At 55.0% G+C, this 22,921-nt stretch overlaps 1 protein-coding gene across 2 annotated transcripts; it reads right to left on the reverse strand.

Annotated features, from left to right (window-relative positions):
- Positions 1-534: 534 nt before the first annotated feature.
- ATP2B4 (ATPase plasma membrane Ca2+ transporting 4) lies at positions 535-22,527 on the reverse strand (the record flags this gene model as incomplete). Of its 2 annotated transcripts, XM_079546516.1 has the most annotated exons (21): positions 535-840; positions 5,632-5,721; positions 7,894-8,076; positions 8,337-8,444; positions 8,806-9,017; positions 9,445-9,658; positions 9,767-9,958; positions 10,979-11,085; positions 11,231-11,318; positions 11,437-11,616; positions 12,559-12,793; positions 13,114-13,355; positions 13,476-13,718; positions 13,807-14,021; positions 14,129-14,290; positions 15,753-15,788; positions 17,256-17,381; positions 17,694-17,819; positions 18,428-18,685; positions 19,803-20,000; positions 22,332-22,527. In XM_079546516.1, 21 exons carry the CDS (start codon positions 22,525-22,527, stop codon positions 535-537), a joined length of 3,717 nt encoding a protein of 1,238 aa, XP_079402642.1. The 2 variants fall into 2 exon arrangements, with proteins under 2 accessions (XP_079402642.1, XP_079402643.1); XM_079546517.1 differs by lacking the exon at positions 5,632-5,721.
- Between the last annotated feature and the right edge of the window lie 394 nt (positions 22,528-22,921).

Here is a 22,921-nt window from a genome sequence, read left to right on the forward strand (position 1 = left end):
ACAGTGCTAACTCCCCCAACTTCCCACTGTGAAGTAACTGGGGGCAAATCCCACAAGCAAAGAACAAACCCCCAACACTGGAAGAAAACCTTAAAAACCACAAGTGAAAAAGAAAGTCACAAGTGCACCTCAGCCCTCAGGCAGGGACTGTGCATGTAAGACTACAACAATTTGAGCTTCCTTGGAACATGCATTTTTCAACGTGAAAACCCCCTGCAGGCACATGGAGCCCAACTCTCAGAGAGGAAATAACCTGGCTGTTTCACTTGGGCAAGTACCACTGAAAACTAGGGGCGAAGATGCACGATGTCCCCTCTTCTAATTCTCAGCATCATGGTACTCTGGTTCCCACAGCTAAATCATAGAAAAAAAAAAAAACAAAAAAAAACAAAAAAAAAAAACCCCAAATGATATACTTATGAGCAGTTTGACACAAAGTGACTGCAGCTTGTGATCAGTTACTGATGGCAACATCACGCTGGACGTGGGGCGAAGGTGGAGGAGGGCGGTGGGAGGGGGGTTGAAGTTCTAAGGTCAAACCGATGTCTCCAAGCTGTGAAAGAGGCTTTCAGGCTCCACAAAGTTGACCTCGGTTTGATCACTGTCCACTGCGTTGTTATTTCTGTTGAGGGATGAAGATCCACCCAGGCTGCCCCCACCTCGCTTTTTGAGTCCGTCGGTCTCGGGGTCATCTTCGGCGCTGTCAAGGAATGGTGTTCGAGGCTCATCTTCCTCCAGGATGAACTCCGGGTGTGTCATGAAGTTATGGATGGAGCTTCTGGACTCAGGTTTCTCGAGGCCTTCATACAAGGAGCTACGGAACGCGTTCACCACCTTGATCTGCCAGCAGGCGAGGGTGCAGAGCATGGGGATAAATAAAAGAGGGGTTAGTAGCAGCCATGAGGCTGGAGCTCCCGGGAGAAAATACAAAAAAAAAAAAAAAAAAAACAAAGGGACAGTAAAACAAAAAGGACAACAACAACGATCACCACCACGGAACAGACAGGTAAGTCAAAATGAGAGATCTATGGTGAACTAGGAGGGCCAACACGGACCAGACCAGGCACAAGGTGTGTGATGGGGAGTCAACTGACTTTCTTGCTTCAGAAGCTGCAAGAAAAGACAAAAAAAACCTCAAAAACAAACAAACAAAAAAAAAAAAACGAAACGAGATCATTTTGAATGAACAGAAGCCAAACTGCATTAGTTGTCATTATGTGTGCGCACGCATATCTGTGTGTGTAAACAAGGACAAAAAAGTGGCACTACAACTCAAAAAAGAGGTGGGTTAGACAAACAGTGGGTTTGCTTCAAGGCAAAAAAAAAAAAAAAAAACCTACTGTGGGAGCAATGTGTTTGTTCTATCTCTGTTTTTAGACCTACAGAAAGGAACGGGCTTTAACAAGGTGTCTAACAAGGTGTCACAAACTTTCCAAGCCCACGTGAAGCTGTAGGTCCAAATAGATGCCATGAGTAGCAAAATAGGACCCAATGAAACATGCAAGGAGGAAGCCAGATGCACGTGAGCTTCCCTGCACTGCAGCCAGAGATCCCAGGCTGGAGCTCCGCATCCTGCCCTGCATGTGCCAAAGAGGTCTCAGCAATCCCCCAAGGCAGATACAGCTGTTCTTTTTGGAGCTCTGCATACACAAGAAATCCAAAACCTCGCTAGAAAGCTTGGCCATTTGCTGCCCTGTGAAACCACTGGGTTTCCATTGCTGCCAAAAAGCAAGGCATGACAAGCAAGAGATCCAGAGCCCAATTTGCATAGCTGGGGTCCTGCTGTGCTGCACTGGGGAGGGAGGGAGAGCCCTGGAAATGAGCCAGGACACGGCCAGCACCAAATTCACTGCTCTTGCCAGCTCCTCTGCAAGTGCAGCCTTGTGCTCTTCCAGTCCCTCCCTGCATGACAGGTGACAAGCATCAGATCCTAGGGGTGAGGGGGCACTGCTGCGGGCTCAGCAGGCAGCTCTCCCTGCAGCCCCGCGCCCACACACCATGCACAGGGCAACCAATGCATGCACCGGCAGGGCTCCAGCTCTTGCAGATGACTGGGGGCTGCAATCACTCAGAAGATGTCAAAAGACAAACTGAATGAACGCTGCAGTATGCAGGCTGACAAACAGCTGAAGGCTCCCAAGTTAAGAAAGACCCGGTGAAACCACACTCCCTGCTTTGCCTTTTTATCACAAAGCCAAGAGCCGTGCAGCACACAGGGCTCCTCCAAAGCGGCTCTTGGATGACTCCGTGGCAGCTCCCACAGATACTCTGCTTGCTGCTTCTCCCCCAGTGCTCCCACCTTGCTGGGGCTCACACCAGCATCCTGCTGGCTCGTGTCACTGCCACTGGGAACTGCCTTAGCCATCAGTGACCCCTCCCCACAGCAGCACCGCTACTCTTGCTCCATCTCCAGGCACACAGAAGAAGAAAGCAGCTCCAGCACCTAAGGAACTCTATTAACTCCCTTCCATATCCCCTGGGGAACAAATGGAAGCAGAGCTGTAGATCACACAGAACAGATATTTCTCTAAAGCATCTTCATGCTGCAACCCTTGCAGCCTCCCCATCACACAGCAGGGGAAGCAGAGAGCTCGAAGAGCTGCTAGAGGAGAATGAGCTATGCAGCCCCTTGCAAGCTGATGCTGAAAGTGTATGTTGCCACTTCTTCAGGAACCATTAGAGGCTGGGAAGCACATCAAACCCAGCACAGCTAGAGGGAGCCTCCGGGGATAATTGGCTTCAGCTTTAATAGCACTGACAGAAGCAAACCAGAGAAATTACTCAAACACAATTCTTATGCCTGAAACTCAGGAGGTTTACCTGCACAATGCTCCAGGGTTCCCTCAGCACAGGGGATGCGCTTTTGATCCGCTCCGCATCAGGCTCAGAATGACGCTGATACCCCACACCAGGGCATCCCCACAGATGCAGCACATCCTAGCTAGAAGTAAACAAACCTGCTCGGAGCCCACGAGCTGGATGTCAGACACTCAAGAGGAAGTACCACCATGAAGCTGGAGCACCAGCTGTCCTGTGACAACTGAAAGTTTCCATGACTGGGAAAAGGGATTCAGAGCCGTTTGCTGCACAAGCGAACACAGCAACATCCTAGATAAAGTCAGGATTTAATGTGAGTGCACAAGACAAGGCAGACCGCTGAGCAGACCACCTGGTACTGAGACCAACAGTGCAGCACTTCATCAGCACCTCAAGAAGAGCAACTGCAAGTGCTGACTGCCCTGACGTGGTGTACAAAAGCCACAGAGAACCAGCCTAACCCACCTAGACAGTGCCTCGGTGCCTGCCAGCACAGCAGGGAGTGCAGCACGAGTTCTGGAGCAGTCGCACAGCTCTCCCTTCCCCACCACTTGCAGCACAGGTGAGCCCAGACCCCACCTGTCATCCCACACCATCTGCTCTGCCAGAGCAGCAGCTTTTTCCATATACTTGTTGATTCAACCATCTCTTGAACCACTGTTGCAAGATTAATCCAAGAAGCTGTTCCTTCGTTAAAATAACTTCACATAAGCTTTACAGTTCACTCTCATTTTGCACCATCACCACTGCAGAACCACTGTGCACAACGAGGTGGAAGTGACATCTCCTGCACCACGACCGCTGAACCCCACCGCCCCAAACCAGGTCCGACCAGACACGAGGTGAGCTCTGCCAACCACCTCTTGGAGGGCCCTCCCGAGATCTCCCTTTCCTCCATTGGCTCCAACAGAGCACACAGGGCTGCTGAGGTCCAGCCCTGGAAAACTCATCCCAGAAATGAAGTGGAAGACAGCAGGACACTGTTAATCTGTAGAGGGAACTGGAGCTCAGAGCAAGGGAAGGAAAGCAGCAAAGGGAATAGAGAAACATCTAGACAGAAAACAGAGGGAAGACTTAGCAGCTTGGGTTAGCTGTTGGTGAAGTTGTTTGCTGCCTGGAAGGACACTTGCTATCCAAAATACCCCCTGCTGCAGAACAGGGAGAAAATTAATCCACAGACTGAAAAAAAACTGCATTGTGATTTTGCCCATCCAAACGCCCTGCCCTGAGACCCCTCTAATAGGTTTTCTTCCAGTCAGAACGTCTCGGTGCAGAGATGACCAGAAGGCAGCTGTGCTGCTTCAGAAACACTGGGGTTAAACAAAACTCAGGTATCAGTGTTGACTAAAGAGAGAGGAAACAAAATTATACAAAAGTTCTCTCTTCTCCACCACACTGTGTAAACATTGGAGACTGAAAGCTGCTCAAAAAGTCACTCAGGGTATTTCTTTAATAAGAACAGAAGAAGGTAAAATGACTGTGCAATAAAAAAGCCAATTATCTGAGAAAGATGCACTACCTACTGACAGCCCTGCAGACAGAATCCTCACTCACGTGCTCGTGGGCCATTACTCTGCTCGTAACAAACACAGGGCACCATAACAGAGCAAGATTTGCTTTGCTCTGGAAATCTATTGCTAGATGCAAGATCCAGCTTCGTCCAGCCATGATTTCCGTCCCATTTGCATGCGGAAAGCTGTGGGCACAGAATACAACAGCCAGCCCTGCTGAGCTGCTGCACAGGGCAGCGATGCTCCGGGGCCACCAGGGGACCAGCAGAGCCCCCATGCCACCCTTGCAGAGCAGGGGACACACTTAGGTGTGCTCCTCGCCACGGCATCATTTACACTTCTGCCGAGCTGCCGCACATTTGCACAGCCCAAGGTTTTCTCCAGCCTCAGGGCTGGGCTCTGTGGGACCCTGGGGGTGTGAGTACTCCAGGCTGGGCACGAAGCCCTCCACCCTATCCCACAAGGCATGCAGGTTAACCCTGGGACAGGGAGGTTGCTTGCTGAACAGGTGGGCCTGGTTGTGGGTGAGTGAGGCAGAGCACCCAGCTGCTCCTGCACTGCTGAGCATGGTAGGGTGCAAACCCCACTGTCACTCACACACACACACACGTGGCAAGAGCAGAGAGCATGCAGGCAGCATGGCCCTGCGGCCCAGCCAGCCCCAACAGTGTGCTGACTGCTGTGGGAAGGGCCGAGAGGTTGTTTTGCTTCCATGTGAAGGGCTCTGGAAAAGCAACCTCTCCAGCAGCTCCTGGGGCTGTGCAGGGCCCCACTGCAAAGAACTGGCAGTGTCTGGGCACAAACAGCACTCCCTTCTCACAGCGGTGCTCTGAATTGCTCAGAAATTAGCATGGTTCTTTCAGCCAGAACCACCAATTTGGCACCTGCCCCTTCTCCCCTCCTCCCCCCTCCCATCAGGAGGGGGGACTCACATGTCAGTCCTGCAAAGGAGAAGAGGTGAAAAAAACAAGGAAGCAACAAGGAATGGGGTGAGGGAAGGACCAAAAAGTATCACCAACTTATTAAGGATTCAGCACCTTTTTTTTTTTTTTTTTTTAATAAATAAACAAACAAACACCATCTCCCACCCCATCCTTCACTTTAGAAAACAGTGGGTCAGAGGGAAAAGAGAGCAGGCTGGGTCAGGTTGTGCAGTGCTCTGTGGTTATTAGAAGTCATGCATTGTAATAGACTATCACTCACTGCCCGCAGGAGGAGATGCAGCAGCAGCAACAGCAGAAGTGGTGGGAGTGGAATTGACGGAGGAAAGAGCTACATGGGTTGGGCTAGAAACATTTTTTACATCGTGGTGCTGGCTCACGATGGAAGGCTGTCTCCTGAGGGCTCCCTGCAAAGAGGAGGCGCCGGTCTGGAATGTGTAAACTACGTCCATCTGCAAAGAATCAGAGAATGAGATAGCATCGTCCCAGCCAGAAACAGAGACAGGGGTCAGGGACAGAGGGAACGGGGTTGGGGCAGACACACAGGGATAGGAAGGAAGAAGGATGGAGAGGTGGAAGAGGAAGGATGAGAGAGCCAACACCACCCAGCCCTCACTCCCACAAACCCACACGGGTTTGGTCAGTGCACGGGGGCAGAGGGGAGGTAGGCTTCCAGTCCTTGAGGGTGCAAGAGGTGCAGGGTTCGTTCCACCACCGAGAGATGAGGCGAGGGGGAGCGGCACGAGGAGCAGCCCAGGTCATCCCCAGAGCTGCAGGAGGAGCAGAGACAGAGAGAGAGCAGCGGAGGTGTGAGCTGGCAGCCTGGAAAACTGTACTGAGGAAGAGTTCATGGTCCCTTGGCCCCACGGGGCTGCGTCCTGGAGTGCAGCAGGTATACAGGACCATAGCGTTCTATGCATTCCACAGCCTCTCCCCCAGAAGAACACAGGGCCCAGAAGCAGAGCTGGTAGAGCAGGCAGGGAAGCCACCAAGATGCTGCACCCATGGCACACTCCGGGCAGGAGGGACCGAGCAGCGCTCAGAAGCTTCCCTGACTCATGTCCCCTCGGCTGCCCCCTGCCCTGTGCCGACCCCTCGCTGCTCCCCTGGGGAAAGGACACTTTCTCCAGATTGCATGCAGCTCTCATACCCTGCTTTGCTCCTTGCCCAGTCTGACATTCATCAGGGACACACCCTGCCCTGGCACGCCAGGCTGGCCACAAGGAACACGGCCTATTTAAGGCATGCCATCTGGGCACTGACTCCCCTGAAATGCTCAGGTCTGACCTGCTGTTGCTCCACTTGACATATGGGGCACCACAGCCAGAAAAAACATGCTTGAGAGGCCTCAAGATTTGCCAGCAGTTGCAGAGGGGAACAATGCTCCTAGGCACTGCAACAGGTCCATCACAGCTCACAGGACATAGAATCCAGAGCCATGGGCACAAATACAGGCACAGAGCCAGAAGCACACCTGACTTTTGGCTGCCCACACCTATCAGGACATCGGGATTGCTTCCTGACCTGACCCGGGGCTCCCAGAGGCAGCTCAGCCCCTGCCAGCGTTGCCCTTCACCTTGAAACCCTCAAGGCAACATCTCAAAGAGAAGCCAAGCTAACCCAGCCCAAGACAGCTGCCATGCTAGCTCCAGTTCCTGCACTTGGGCCACTTCAGTTGACTTGGTTTGTTGCAAGGCCTGAGAAGTGGGAACAAAGGGTGATACATGAGCCCCAAGCCCCAAGCTTCGCTCCATAAGGCAGCTCTGTCCTAGGCCTCAAGGGAAGAAGGACAGCTCCTCACTGCAGGGACTCCCCCTGCCCCAAACAGCCAACCACTGCGGAGGCAGGGCAGGAAAAAAAACACGAGGACAACAAACACCTTTCAGGGGAAAAAAAAAAAAAAAAAGTCAGAGAAACAATTGATGCAAAAACCATATTAACCAATTCTCTTCCCTCTCCCTGCTGCAGGGCCAAGAGCAGCAGACACAGAGCAGGAGAGCTGGCAAGGAGGATGGCGAGAACCCTCCGAGGGCAGCAGGAGGTGATGCTCATCCACAGCCATCCCCTTGGAGCAGGGCTCTGCTCGAGGACTGAGGGAGCCAGGCTCAGCCTGAGGCCCTGAGCTCAGAGAGCACAGTCAGCTCCTGGAAGCACCAGCAACCATCTGGCAAGGGGAAGACGCCTTCCCCAGACACCTCAGACTGCCTATGGCTGATACCAGCTCACATCAGCCTGGAGTGGAAGACAGCCCTGCTGTAAGAGCCCCAAGGGAGAGAGCTCAGTGCTCCACGCTGCAGCTCCACTGGGCTGATCCCTGCCAGGATCGCTACAGCTCCAGCACTGCTCTGCTACCAGTGAGGTGGCCATCGGCCACATTCTGTGTCAAAACAGAACTCATACCACCCCCTGCCCACCCCAGGCTGTCCCAGAAAGTCAGACTATCCTGGTTTCCGAAAACCAGAACAGACCCAGAAAGGCACAGGTGGTGGGAGAAGTCTAGCCCAGGAGGTGATGGCATCCTCTGAGCAGTGGCTGTCACATCTTTCCAGACGGAGCCCTGGAAAGAAAGGGAAAAGGAGAAAGAGAGAGAAGAAGGGCCCACAGGACCCACTGCCCCACATTACCTGCGTTTGTATCCTGTTGAGACCTCTGAACCACAGGATCTGCCCACGCCGCAGCTCCATCTCAGCATGGTCGATCTCATCCACATCCTCTGGCAGCTCTTCCTCTGGGATCTCCTCCTTGGTGATGCCGTGCCCAGCTTCCTTGAGGAATTTCAGGTGGCTGGTAGGGACTGTGCAGATCAGCTAGGGAGAGGCAAGGAGAGCAGCTCAGCTGAGACAACCCACACCTCAGGCAAGCAGGGTGAGAGCAAGGAATCTACCAGCAGCTTCCTCTCTGGTGGTATGGGGTTGGGATGGAGCATCACCATCCCCAGCTTTGAGCAAAGAGAATCTAGGGAGAATCTGAGCACTGAAGCGGTGGGAAAAGGAAAGGCGGGCTTGGCTAGGGTTACAGCTGGGCAAGGAGGAACAGCTGTTTAGTTTTCATATAGGCTGGCTCTTACCTGGCCCCAGAGGAGCTCTCCCACTCCAATAAATATACACCAGAACCACTGGCTCAGGGTGAGCCCGGAGCAGCTGAATGGCTTCCCACCAAACTCCACAATGATGATCTACAGCACAGGAGAGTACAAGTCACACAGTGGAAACTTAGAGGGATACAAAGATCAGTAGTCATGGGAAGAAAAGGTCTTCCAGACCCACAGATCATAAGATAAGCATTGGAGCCTCCCATCTAGACCAGTAAGACCACCTGAGATGCGTGCTGGCTAGCCAGCCCCAGAACCTCCCAAGCCACTCCAGACCCCAGATGTCAGGTTTGGAGTCATTGAGAAGCTGCTGGAGAAGAGCAAGGTAAAAGAACAGAGTCGTGGTGAGGAAGTGCAGCACATACTTGCCCTCCCCGCATCACTGTCCCCTCCCAGTTCCACCACCCATCCTTTTCCCCCCCACGCTGCTCCCACACACCCTCACCTGGGCTGCAAACGTCCCCAGCACCACTGTGCAGAAGATGGGATTGCGGTAGATGGCCTCAAAGACATTCCTCTCCCCATGGATCTTGCGCGCATTGATCTCATTGAATAACTGCATCATGACGAAGGTGTTGAAGACAATGGTGTAGTGCTCGGTGGGTGGGGAATGCAACGGGGCGTTCCGGCCACTGTCAATGTCAAACAGTTTCTCCCCTAAGCAGACAAGGGGTTTGGGGTGGGACACAGGCAGGGAGAAAAGAAACAGGATCTCATCTTCTCTGCACTGGCGGAGGTGGAATTGGAGTCCAAGGTTCTCAGTGAAAATCCCCTGACCCAGCTGGACTCCCCGACACCAGCCCAAATCAACCATCATTTCCTTAAAAAGGCCATAAAAATTTGGAAAATATGCTTCCCTGGCTGGAACCACCAGCCACTGATGTACAAAACAAACCCATGCACTCAGCATAAGTACTCGTAATTATCATACCACCACCTCCCACCCATTAAAGGAGCTCTGTGCTGCCTTGGGGGTTACTGGGTGACAGCTCAGAACAGCCCCTAACACCAGTAAGAAACTGGGGGCAGTCCGCCCCTTCCCTCCACCCTCTCCCCCCAGTTTCTTGGGGGTCTCAGAGCTCACCCACAAAAAGCAGTGTGAAAATGATAGTCAGCTGGTACACAGCGTGCCCCAGGATGTTCTTCATCATGGTGCGGGAGATGAGCGGCTTGTTGCGGCCATACGGCTTGCGGAGCAGCAGGGATTCAGATGGGGGCTCCGTTGCCAGGGCTAAGGAGGCAAAGGTGTCCATGATGAGGTTCACCCACAGCATCTGCACGGCTTTCAGGGGAGAATCCTGCAGGGAGAGCGCGGACAACATGACATAGCGACTAAACCAGCCCATTTTCACCTCTGTTTTAAAAGGTGCTCCGCTCTCCTCCTGCCGAGAGCAGCAGCTCCATACCTGCGTGATGCAGGCGCCCGTGAAAGCCACGATGACAGCCACCACGTTAACTGTCAGCTGGAACTGCAGGAACTTGGAGATGCTGTCATAGACGTTGCGACCCCACATCACTGCCTTGACGATGCTGGTGAAGTTGTCATCCGTCAGGATGATGTCTGAAGCCTCCTTTGCAACATCAGTGCCTGCAATGCCCTTAAGGGCCAGGGAGGAAGTGGGCAGGGGTAAGTGACAGGACAAGCTCCACGCCCAGCTTTACAAAGCTGCTTCTTCCCAGAAAATGCAGTGTTATCAAACACACCCTGCAATGCCCTGCAAGGAGACAGTTCCCCAGTGCTTTCCCTTCTTTCCCTTCTCTTGAGACTTGCAAGACCTGTCTTGGATGGGAATGCCTGACTTTTGCAGGGCACGAGCTTCAGAGAGAAGCTGGGCAGAGCAGCACAAGGTTACTGTTTGATTGCTGCTCTGGGGGGATGCAAGCAAAGCCCAGCGGTCAGGGTCTGATCCCACACACGGGGGCACAGAGCATCGCTGCACAATTATCAAGGAAGACAGCCTTCTGCTGTCCCCCCACAGGCTCCTGCTGTGTCCTGCGTGGGCAAGCATCAGGCTCTGTCCAGCAGCTGGCTCATGCTTGGAGATGTAAACTAACAATTCAGTGGAAAGCAGTTACACTCCTCAGCTATTGTTTGTTGCCTCCTTCAGGCAGGGTAAAGAAAAGCAGCGAGGCAGATCGGGGCTCCTTCAGTGCAAATCAACTCCAGGCAAGCACCAGCACTGTGCCTGGATTCTGACTTGTCCATTATGAGCCTGGTGCACAGCTGTGGAGCTGAACCAATGCACAGTGAGCTCTGTCCCAGGATGGCTCTGTGCAAAGCTCTGGTGCTGCACCAGCACCTTGCCAACTTCAGCCTCACACTGTCCCCCCTGCAGTGCGTCAGAGAAACCCACCCCTAACCCAGGCTATTGGAGCACTGTTTTCCAATCACTTGCTAGCAGTCCTAGAAGGTTCCTGAGAACTCGCACCAACCTCTGGATAGGTTTATTTCTCCATTTTAAGCCCTTAAGGAAGATCTGAAAAAAGAGTTTCACCGCTGCAGAGAGAATTTAAGTGCTCATAACAATCAAGTAGATCCTCAGATCCTCTCCCTGAAAAGCAAAGGCCACCCCCATAGCCAGGGAGCACCTGCTGGCAAACCCACTGCTCTTCTGTACCATAGCAAATCCAACGTCAGCTTTCTTCAGAGCTGGGCCATCATTGGTCCCATCCCCGGTGACAGCCACCACCTGCCGCTGGTCACCAACAGTGCTGTCAATAATTCCTGCAACAGGGGGGCAAGGAGCACAGAAAAAGTTAGCTCTGAGGGCAGGCTCCAGCAGAGATCATGCTGCAAAAAGCAGCTGGGCAGAGCTGCCCAGGGCACTGGGGGGAGAGGTGGTGAGCACCAGGAGCAGGCACGCACCCACCTTTGACAAGCGTGTGCTTATCTGTTGGGGACGAGCGGGCCAGCACACGCAGCTTGGGCCAGATCTTGTCCAGCTGCTCCTGTTCCACCTGCAGGACAGGGTGGGTGTGAGGAGGCACAGGGCCCCCCGGACACCTTTTGCCTCACCAGAATGTGACCCTCAAAGCACCCAGCCACCCACAGCAGGGCCCCACGCCGCTCCCCCACCTCGCCCTTCTCGTTGCGGATAAGCCGGTTGAACTCCTTCCCTTCCAGGCACAGGAAGTCCTCTCCAGGCAGCAGGATGCCACACTTGGTGGCGATGGCACGGGCAGTGTTGATGTTGTCCCCAGTCACCATGCGGACAGTGATGCCCGCACGCTGGCACTTCAGGATGGCATCTGGCACCTGGTGACGGGGACAGGCGAGGGGTGGGCAGAGCACTCAGGCCATGGTCCCAGGGGGATCACAAGCCATTTACATCCACCCTTAGCTCAGGGACAAGATGCTGAACCAACACATCCCACCCAGAACCAGCTCAGCTCCTTATCTGTGAGGGATGGAGAAATCTCTAGGGAACAGAGCACCCTGCTCCTGCCCTTGCAGCCCTGTTCGGAGCAGCCCCCCCAACCCCTGCCCCAAGGGAAGAGAACCTCATTGCCCATCATGAAGCACAGCCAGGCAGCCCACCTGAACAGGGGCATTCCTCCTGCCCCTGCATTGCTCTGGAAGCATGTTGCTGCACTAATGGATTTATCTATTACAGAGCAGTGGGGGAAGAGGATATTGGTGAGAAATCTGCAAATTGAATCACAACCTCCAGAGTCCGTGCAGACAGGACATCTGTAATGCAATTCCCAGACCCAGATACTTGAACATCTAATAAGGAAAGATGCAAGCAAGGCAGAAGCGTAGGGGCAAACTCCAAAATGCAATTAAGAGGCAGGTAGCAGAAGGTTTATTGCATTAGGTCAGCTGCCTGCCTGGCACACTGTGATGGAGGCAAATGGGGGCAGTAAGCTGCAAGGTGAAGGAACCAGCTGGTCAGTCCTGCCCTCTCCAGCATTCTCATCACTCCTGACTGGTGCAGAAGTGCTGCCTGCCTCCCTGCACCTGACAATTGCACACGGAACCTGTCGGGCTTCTGCAAAGGGCCGTGGAGCAACAAGGGAGGGAAGTCTGAGTGGAAGCAGGCTGCCACCAGGTCCTTCTGCCTGTGCACGCAAGGGCAATGCCAGCACACAGTAGCATGTTGGTAGTTTTGTAAGGGGCTCATACTCTTAAGCATCAAGAAGAGAGGGTCCTGGGCCAGGAGCATGGTTGGGTGATGGGCTGTCAGGGCCACAGTACCTCTGGCCGCACTGGGTCCTCTATTCCCACCACAGCAATGCAGGTCAAGTCAGACAGGATCTCATTCTCACTGTCCCAGTCAGGCTCAGTGTCAGCAGGGAAGTCACGGAAGGCCAGGCAGATGGTCCGCAGCCCATGGCATGCCATGGGCTCAATCACCTTCTTCACCATCTCATCCCGATCCTTCACTTTGAACACCCGGGGGTCACCATTCTTGTCCAGGATCTTGGTGCACCTAACACAGGACCAGGACAGGAGGGTAAAGGAGGCTGCCTGTGGCTGTTCAACAATCCATCACCCAGTTTCCCCATCTGTAAAATGAGCACAACCCTCTCACCCAGTACCCTTACAGCCTTACCAAAGACACCTTAAGAAGAGTTAGAACTTTGCACAGCAGCACCTGTTGATGCTCACCCTTTCCCCTTCCCCCTTCTCAAGTGCTGGGTCCCCTTTACCCCACAGCCCCCCAGAATAGCTTAACAGTGCATTGAGAGCTCAAAGCCCATGGGACAACTGGGCTGGGGAGAGGACCCAGACAGCATGGGGGACAGTTACTTGCGGAGGATGATCTCAGAGGCTCCCTTGCTGTACATGCGGAAGCTGTTGTCGCTGTTCTTGAGCACCGTACTCATGGACTTGCGCACCGAATTGAAGGTGTAGACCTTGTACAGCTTCTCCTCTGGCACCTCATTCCGCACAGCCTGGTAATCCTGCTTCAGGTCCAGCACGAAGCCCAGCAAGGCACACTCTGTCTTGTTCCCCACTTGCCGGGGTAGCCCCCCTTCCTTCTCTGGTGGCTGGAGGAGAAAGGAGGAAAAGCAATATAAACCTGGGCACTGCAGAACACAGTGGGATGGAAACAGCAGGGATAGCCAACTGTGGGAACGTAAGGCTGCGGTTCTGAAGAGCTGACTCACCAGGATCTTGGATGTGTAGGCAGAGTTGATGGCAACACCATTGACAATGAGGTCCAGGATCTTGGGCAGGATGGCTTCGGGGTCAGGGATCTGGCGGTAGTGGGTGTCCCCCACGTAGGCCTGCACCACAGTCATTCGGTTCATAGTGAGCGTGCCAGTCTTGTCTGAGCAGATGGCAGTGGCGTTACCCATGGTCTCACAAGCATCCAAGTGCCTCACAAGGTTGTTGTCCTTCATCATTTTCTGCAGCAGACCAAGAAGGTTAAAGCCAAAAGCCTGAATTCTCCCATCACACTTCTCCATACCCGCCACTCGTCCTCACGGGCCTCACCTTCACTGAGTAGGCCAAGGAGATGGTGACTGCCAGGGGGAGCCCTTCAGGCACAGCCACCACCAGCACGGTGACACCGATGATGAAGAACTTGACGAAGTACTGGATGTAGATGGGGGTGCACTCCGCCAGCCAGGGCCGACGCTGCACCCCAAAGGTATCGATGACAAAGTACAGTACCAAGATGATCACCGTGATGGCCGACATGATCAGCCCTGGGGGAAGATGCCGAGCAGCAGGTGAGGGGACACGGGGATGGCAGGCAGGGGACAGCCCCCTCCCACTGTCCCACTTCCAGTGAGAACCCCCGGTGACGGCTCACCTGCCTTCCCAATCTGGACCGCCAGGCGCGTCAGCTTCCCCTGGAGCACAGACTTCTCCTTCTTAGGCACCTTCACCTTCTTCTTCTCCTTCTCCTCATTTTCCACCCCTTCCTGGCTCTTCAGGGGTTGGATCTCTAAGGCCACACCATCCTGAGTTTTAGCTACAGCCCCAGGGCAAAATAAGACACCACATGTGAGTAGGAGAGAGACCAGGGAGACCTGCAGGACACCGCTGAGAAATATGGTGGTGGGAAAGAGAGAAAACCCAGAGCACAAACCATTCTCCATGACACACACATCCGAGCACATGGAAATCCCTTGTCCCAGGGCCCTGTTGCCTCTCTATGGGACAGTCTTGACATCCACCCCATGTCCCAGCCCTGTGCAGAAAGGGTCCTGGGGCTGATGCTGGCTACGGGTCACAGCAGTGCAGCCAGAGATCCCCAGCCTGGCTGCTGGGCACAGGCAGGATGTCTCCAAGCTCTTCACAGCTGCTTCACACCCTGCAGCACAAGAAAAGCTCGCTGGGTTTGCCCCAAAGCAGCTCCAGTGCACCAGCAGACCCCATCCCAGCCGCAGCACAGCAGGCCGAGCTTGGAGAGAGCTTCTCTCTGCTCTGTACCCCTCTTCTGTGCTTTGATGCCCTTTTTAAAGCCCTTCTGGTGGCTCAGCAGGAATCCATTTCACAGAGGAGCACTGAAAGGGGGGGATGAAGGGGGAGGTTAGGCATTCCAACGGAACTGGAAGAGGAGTGAACCAGCTCCCGCAATCCCAGCCCCAAGCTGTTCATTATGTTTTTAAGACCCAAGAAGGCCAGACCCAGCTCCATGGCCTCCCTCAGCTGAAAATCCCAGCTGGGCTGGGAGGCATGGAGTGGTATGATGGAGCAAAGGCTGAGAGCTGCTGGGCTGGGGGAGCAGCGGGAGCACCCCACAGCAGCCCCAGGACCCATTCCCTCCTGGAGCTGCTGCTCAATGGTCAGAGACAGCCCCAAGCTGCCCTGACAACCTCCACAGTTACAACAGCACAGACAAAACAAGCACCCAGACACATCTGACGGGAAGGAGAGCAAAACTCAAACTGCTGAGAGGAAAGAAAGAGAGAAAGGGGTGGAGAAAGAGGTGCAGAAATGGGCTTCCTCCACAGCCTGCAAAGAACAGGGTGAGAAACACTGGCGAGGAGACGCTCACGGAGTCTAGGCCATGGGAGGAGAGGGTGCAACCATCACACGAGCCAGGTCTCACGGGAGATTTATCCCAGGAGGATGTGACCCATGTCTCTTGCCCCACCATGCCCAAACACACACCCTGCAGGAAAGCAGCACAAATGCTTCAGAGCCATAAGGTCATGTCAACGGGGACTTGCTCTGGACCAAGGGATGCTGTGCCAGCAGTCCAGACTGTCAGGAAGAGGCCTATCCTCCCTGCACAAAGACTCTGCCCCAAGCAAAGGCTACAGGGCATTGATCCCGTTGTGCCGGAGCTCTGGGACCATTGCACCCTCTCCCAGGACGAGGCGAGAGTCCCGCCAGAGCAGCAAAGAGCACAGACTCATGAGAAGAAGGAAGGAGGAATGCTTGGTAGTTAGTGTGGTGCTGGTTCAAAGGATGGAGAGGCTGGTTACCTTTGTTGCGATTTTCAGGGACTCCGGTTTTTTTACCTGTTCAAAGAGAGAAAGGGTGCAGGGCTGAGCACACAGACCAGACAGAGGGATGGGAAGGGTCAGCCCTCCTCCAAGGGGCTGCACACACTGCTCCAGCAGCACCCGTGCTGTGGGCTCACCGCCACAGGGCACTGAATGTGGGACCCCAGACAGCTCACCTCACCTGCCAGAGGTAATCCTGCATCCCAGCACAGCAAGGAGCTGGAGTTCCCCAGCACCCTGACCTCACCGCTTCAGACGTTCCCTGAAATCATCCCTGCAAGGCACCCACTATAAATCCCACTAGAGCTCCACGGGGTGCCAAGGGCATCTCAGACCTCCAAGGAGAAGACACAAGCAGAGCCTGATCTCTGCACAGCAGATCATTCACACATCTCCCCCAGCTACGGGCAGTGCTACACTGCGCAGATCCCCCCAGGTCTGCAGCAGGCAAGGTCCCCATTTTGGGGTCCCCCAATGGGTCACCATAATATTGGAAGCGTAGGGCTGCTGTTACCTAAACAAGCAGCACACGACAAAGGAGTTTATATATCAGAGACCTGGTTTCTCCCTCCCTCCCTTCCCCTCAGCAGCACAGCAAGAGATGAGTCAGGGCAGCACTCCCTTTCCCAAGTTATGCTCCCAAATTAAGGGCTGCAAGGTCTCAGCACTGGACACATAGCTAGGTTTGCTCTGGGATCAAGTGACAGAGCCTGAGGACGAGGAAAACACCAAGCACCATGCATGGACCTCAAACACACTGCTGTTAGCTTTAACAGCTTTCTCTCCTCATGATCCCATCTCCAAGCTAGGCTACACCCCAGCCGCCCCAGCCTGGATCACAGCAACACCAGCTTGGGATCCTTTGTGATCAAGAAGCTCTGAGATGGAGCAGCAAAAGGGCAGAGCTGAGGCAGGAAAGAGTTCACATTCCAGTACAATCAGGGACATCTCAAGCTGGTCCCTCTCCTCTTCCACACCCACCAGGCACAGATCTCTCCTCGCCCTCTTCCCATTCCCTGTGCTTCACCTCTCAGCCCAGTCAACTCAGGGATGCCAACCAAAAATCCTGATGGCACAGCATGTGCTGCTGGCATCCTGCAGGCAGCCAGAACTCACCCTACAACCAAAGGGTGGCTGATGAGTTCCCTACAAAGAACCAACAACATCACTCTCAGTCCCATTCCTCTCTGGTCCTTGACTCCCGCCCAGCCTCCAACTCCAGGCTGCAGCTGGCTGAATGAGAGAGACAGAGATGTGACCGAAAAGAGCAGGAGAGCTGAGATCTGGGTGCACAAAGGGCTTTTCTCTTGCAGCACATCCCACGTTGGCCTGAGAGCTCATCATACCTGTCTGTGTCACACGCACTATCACACAGCCACATTCCATTGCTGTGGATGGGGCTTGTTGCACACCAGCAGGTGCTTCCCAGGGAAGGGAGAAAGGCAACAGATGGGAAGAAGCAGATTTAGGAGATCTCCTTACCTTTCTTCACCTTCTTTTCCTCATCTCCTTCTCCTGCACCCAAAAGAGTGAAGATGATTCCTGTCTGGGAGTTGATTCCCACTGCGGTCACCACCATCCGCCCAGAGCCCTCCATCACGTGGGTACCTGGCACAGCAGGAAGGCATGGTGAGAAAGGACACAGTACAGGGCTCCCACTACCCCCAGAACCTCATGTCAGCTAAGGTTCTCTCCCTGGGACATCTGCAGCCTCAGCAGACACCACAGCAGCCCTTGTGACATGGGGACCAGGCAAAGGCCCTGCTGCCATCCCAACATCTCTCGCAGTACAGAGCTGCTCCAGGGCTGGGAGCCACAACTCAGCTGCAAAACGATGGTGAGGATCCCATCCCAATCAATTCAGCAATTCTGAATACCACGCTGACAGCTTTGGGACTTCCAGTGGAGGAGCAGCCTCACCTGACAGCAGCATGGGGTCTTTATCAAGTGATTTTTTAACTTGGTCGGACTCTCCAGTCAGCGAGCTCTCATCTATTTTCAGGTCATTCCCTTGGATCAGAATGCCATCCGCTGGCAAGAGGTCACCTGGGAGAGGAGCAGAGAGATGGGGTTGGTCCCAGTCCAGTTGGCTGCAGCATCCCTGTCTGCTGCACCCAAGGAAAAACTCTGAGTTAGCAACAGGGCTCAAGAAATTCATCCCAATTTAGAGAAGGCTGGGGATTAAGCTGATCTCCAATAGCTCACTGATGTATAAAAGCATTGCATAAAAGCATTGAGGCCTTTCACTCCATCAGGCAGTGCTCCCCCTGTGTCTACTTTTAATGAATCGACATCCCACCTTCCCAAAGCCTCAATGCTTCCAAACCACTGCAGGAACACACAGCTGCAGGGGCAAGAGAAAGCTCCAAGTAAGAGTCAGCCCCACACAAGAAAACCCTCATTCCTGATGGAAGCTGCAGGAAACGAGCGCTGGGTGAGCAAGGAGCAGGGCCTCACTTTGCCCAAGGGCTGCATCTAGGACACCCCTTGCTAGGGAGATGATCTCTAACAAGGACACGGTCAGTGCTGGAGCAGCCCAAAGCCACGTGCTGACCTCAGTTCCAATCACCCTGCTGAAACTCCAGAACTCCGTCCCATTGCTCCCAACCTCCGTGTGCCATGGGGCAGAACCGGGCCGCCCTCACCCCACTCACCGTACTTGATCTGTGCAATGTCTCCCACCACGATCTCTGCCACAGGAATCTGGATCACCTGCCCTTTGCGGATCACTGTGAACTTCTGCTCTTGTTCAATGCGGCTCTGGAGGCCACGGAATTGCTTCTCTTTGCTCCAGTCGTTGAAGGCAGTCACCAGCACTACGATGATGACTGAAAACAGGATGGCTGCCCCCTCGATCCAGCCGGCCTGTGCCTCACCCTCGTCCTCCACGCCACCTGACGACTGCCCACACACTGCCATCAGAGAGGAGAACACGTTGTACCGAGGGGAAAAAGGGAACTGCCCTATGGCGTGGCTCAGCCACCTGGCATCGCGGCTGTGAGGAGCACTGCCAGATCTGCCAGGGCTGAGCTGCTGGAGAGGAGCTCTGTGGAGAAGGATCCAAGGGGTCCTGGGGGCCAACAGCGTGACCACAAGCCCACGGCATGCTCTGGTTACCAAGAAGGCCAGTGGCACCCTGGCTGACCAACAGCTGACCGTGCGCCATCAGTGTGCCCTGGTGGCCAAGACAGCCAGCGGTCCCTGCGGCGTACAGCACAGAGCACGGCCACCCTGGTGAGGGGCTGTCACATCTCAGCATGGGGAGGCTACATCTGGAATGCTGCACCTAGTGCTGCACTCCCAGTTCCAGGCAGACATGGAACTGCTGGAGAGAGCCCAGTGGAGGGCGACAAAGAAGATTTTAAAGGGCCTGGAGCATCTCTAGTACGAGAAAAGGCTGGAGCTGTTCAGCCTGGAGGAAGGAAGGCTGAGAGGGGAATCTCATCACTGTTTATAAATATCCAAAGAGTGGGAGTCAAGTTGATAGGGATGGACTCTTCAGTGGCGAGCAGCAATAGAAGAAGGGGCAACGGGCAGAATGGAGCACAGGAAATTCCATATTAACATAAGGCAGAACTACTTCACGGTCAGAGTGAAAGAGCACGAGAACAGGCTGCCCTAAAAGGTTATGGAGTCTCCTTCCTACCTGTGTGACCTGTCATAGAGAACCTGCTTTGGCAGGGGGGTTGGACTGGATGATCTTTAAAGGTCCCTGCCAGCCCCTGTGATACTGTGACCCTGTGATCTGGGCAGGCGCTCATGAACAGCCAGCCCCATCCCTCTGTGCGCCAAACCACAAAACATCGCGTGGGGTTGGGCCACCAGACCCCTGGTCTCTGAGCATCCATGGGAACCAGCCAGGAGCAGCCCTGAGCAAGCTGCAGTGACGCTGCACCCAGACACTTGTCAGTGCCCATCCCTTACACGGATGGGAAGGGAGAAGCCACCATCAAAGGCGAGAAGGAACAGGACGGCCCAAAGGTGCTGCAGCTTACCCCACAGGTCCCCTGATTTTGTCCCACCACTCACGTTCATTGTCACCACCCGGGGGATGGTAGAACGACAGCCCCAGGGAGATTATGGCTGCTATTTCCAAGATGATCAGGGTGACGTCCTGGAGTGCCTCCCACACTAACTGCAGGAACGTCTTGGCTTTCTTGGGAGGAATGAAGTTCTGGCCGAACACCTGCCTCCTCTTCTCCAGGTCAGTCGGATTCCCAGACAGACCTGGGGACGGGACAGGGCAAGATGTGACCAAACAGAAATGCAGCCGCCACGTTCCCTCCACTGCTGAGCAGAGCAGAGCCCCTGCACAGCACAGGCAGGGACACCTGGGGTGCACACAGAGCCATGCCAGTTGGCACTGGCCGGCTTGTTTACACACCGCATCAAATTAACCGTAAATCTGGCACTGGGAGCAGCGCCCGGAGCCACCTGAGCCTTGCCAGCTCGGGGGGAGCAGTGCAGAGAGTGGCTGCGGGCCACGTGGGAGCAGCCCCATCCCCACACCCAGCTCCATGCTCTCCACCTTAAGCACACCCCGGGGCTGCTGCCAGCTCCAAAAACAGCAGGCACGCAGCTGTAACGCCCAGCCCCGCTGCACCCCATGGAGGAAGCAGCAGGAGGAGCTCCGCCTGCACGCACCCCTTCTTCCCTGTGACTAACCCTGCATTCCCACCCAGGGCTCAGAGCGGGATCTCCCAGCCCCGCGGCCCCAGCCAGCCCTGCCCATGCGGCGGGGATGGAAAATCTCGCTAAGAGCCACGCTTGACTCATTGCAGCGTCAGGGCTGGAGGCCGCGGGGCCAGGAGGGCGCGCACATGGATCCTCCAAACCTACCTGCAAGAGCCTCCTCCAGAGCTGCCCCACATCCTCCCGATAGGGCAGACAGAGCCCACCAGCTTTCAGCTTTTTTCCTCTCTCTCTCTTTTTTTTTTTTTTTTCCCCCCCTCCTTTTTTTAGGAGCTGTGATCCCTACCCAGGAGGAGAGCTGTGTGCAGGACATCTCCACAAAGCAGGAGGAAAGCAGAGCCATCCTCCTCACTAGGAGCCCCCCAAAGCAGACTTGGGGTGGGGGCCAAGGAGGCAGTAGCTGCCAGAGCTGCTCCAAGCGCTGTGTGTGAGGCAGTGTCTGCTGACACCCAGCAAGAGATGCTCCGACTGATGACTCAGCCATGCTCCCGTCCCACTCCTCTTCTCCACCACCTCTGCCTGACTAGGGATGCCTATCAGCAGGGATGGGGCTGGCGCAGCTGCTGCCCTATATGGGGAGAAGGGGAACAGCACACCTGCAAGCTCTCTCTGGAGTTCTGGGGGTCTGCTGGCACCTCTTAGGGCAACGGACAGAGAGAAGGCCTCCACGCTGGAGACCCAGCACAGTGGGAACCGAGCACCCCACTCAGGTGTGAACAGACAGCAGCTCTCTTCCTACACAACCTTAGCTCATAGGAAATCACCTTTCTTCCCTCTCCAAGCTCAGCAGGACAGACAATAAAGATCACCTCCAAGCAAGGAGAGGACGGGACCACACCTGAGGCATAAAATACAGTGATGTGAACACAGCCAACAGCCTCATGCGGAGGCAGGGGCTCAGGCCTGGAAGCTGCCCTTGGGATCAAGCAGTGCCCGTTCCTTATGCAAGCTCCAAGGCCAGGGCAGAGCCCCTTGGGTTCATTTCCCACCTCCCTTCCCACTCCCAAAAGCGCACTCACCTTTTGGCATGGCCAAAGCACATTGTTTTGTCATCTGGACTTGGTATTTCCACTGAGACTCCCCTCCTCCTCTAATGACATCCCGGGATTGTCTCCCCTTCCCGGTGCAGCTCACAGCTGGGAAATGCGCTAACCCAGTTCACAGCACCAGCAAACCACACAGCCCCATCCCACAGCCCCACAGGGCCGCATCCTGCCCACGCCATTCCCACAGCCCTCAGTGCTGTGAGCAGGGCGTTTCTCCCTCCATGCCCCTTTCAAAACCATGGAAAAGGCTCAAAGCTACCCCGTACCAGGGCCACAGCACCACATTGGGGGGGGGGGGGGGGGGGGGGGGCCAAAAACTCCACCCCACACCAAGGGGAGAGGTAACATCTGGTGACATCCTTCCACCACAACTTTCCAGAAGTCAGCCAGCACCAAACCCACCACCACGCTCCATCCTATGGCGCTCAGAACGACTCAGTCACATTCCCAGCTCCCACGGCTGCTTGAGAAGCCCTAAATCAGCAGGAAGACAGCGCATCTCCCCATCCCCATCAGCACTTTGAGTTGAGATGCTCACACCAAAAGAACAACCAACACCCCACACAGCCCCACTGCAAATCACTGCAAGGCCAGTGCCACACGTGGGGCAATAGCAGGGCAGGGAGAGGAGCCTCAGCCCCACCGGCCACCCCTCATTCTTCAATATACTGCATCCCTCAAAGCTCACAGCAGACATGCAGTGCAATGGAACCACGCTTGAAGCTCCACCAGCAGTTGGGTGAGCAGCATCACGCCGGCTGCTTGGGAGCCCTCTGGCTTGAGCTCCGTGCACATCCCATCTGGCCAAGGGGCCGCTTACCTTCAACCGGCGACGTCTTCAGCCTCTTGCAGACACTCTGCACGCCGCCATAGGAGTCGTTAATCCGGGCGACTGCCTCGGCACTCCGTAGCTCCATGAGATTCCTGAGCTCCACCACGGAGCAACCAAAGTCCCCCTCATGGTTGCCTTCAGCAACCGAGTTCCCAGGGTGGTGGTCGGCCACGTTGTTCGTCATCTCGCCAAGGACAGAGCCACGAAGGCTTGCTTTCAAGGGGAGCTGGGGGCAGCCCCACAGATGTCCCTGTCCCTTGGGGTGGGCTGGGTGCAGCGGTACCTCTAGCCGAGCCTGAGTCCTCCGGATGAAGGTGTAAACAGGATGTGCATGTTACCGCGGAGGCAACCTTAGCAACGGCCGGCGTGCATCTCCTGCCGGAGGAGGAGGGCTCCCTGGATACCACAGCAACTGGAGCTGCGGAAAAAGATGGCAAAATGAGGAGATGGTCATGGGGAGGGCTGTGAAGAAACACGCATTGTGGGGATGGCAGATGGAAATAGGAGGTGGTGGGGTTTGGGGACATGCACCAGCCACGCTTGCTCTCCCGGCCCCACAGAACATCAGGGTTTGGCTT

This window comes from Tetrao urogallus, assembly GCF_951394365.1.
Source record: "Tetrao urogallus genome assembly, chromosome: 24".
NCBI classification, from domain to species: Eukaryota; Metazoa; Chordata; class Aves; order Galliformes; family Phasianidae; genus Tetrao; species Tetrao urogallus.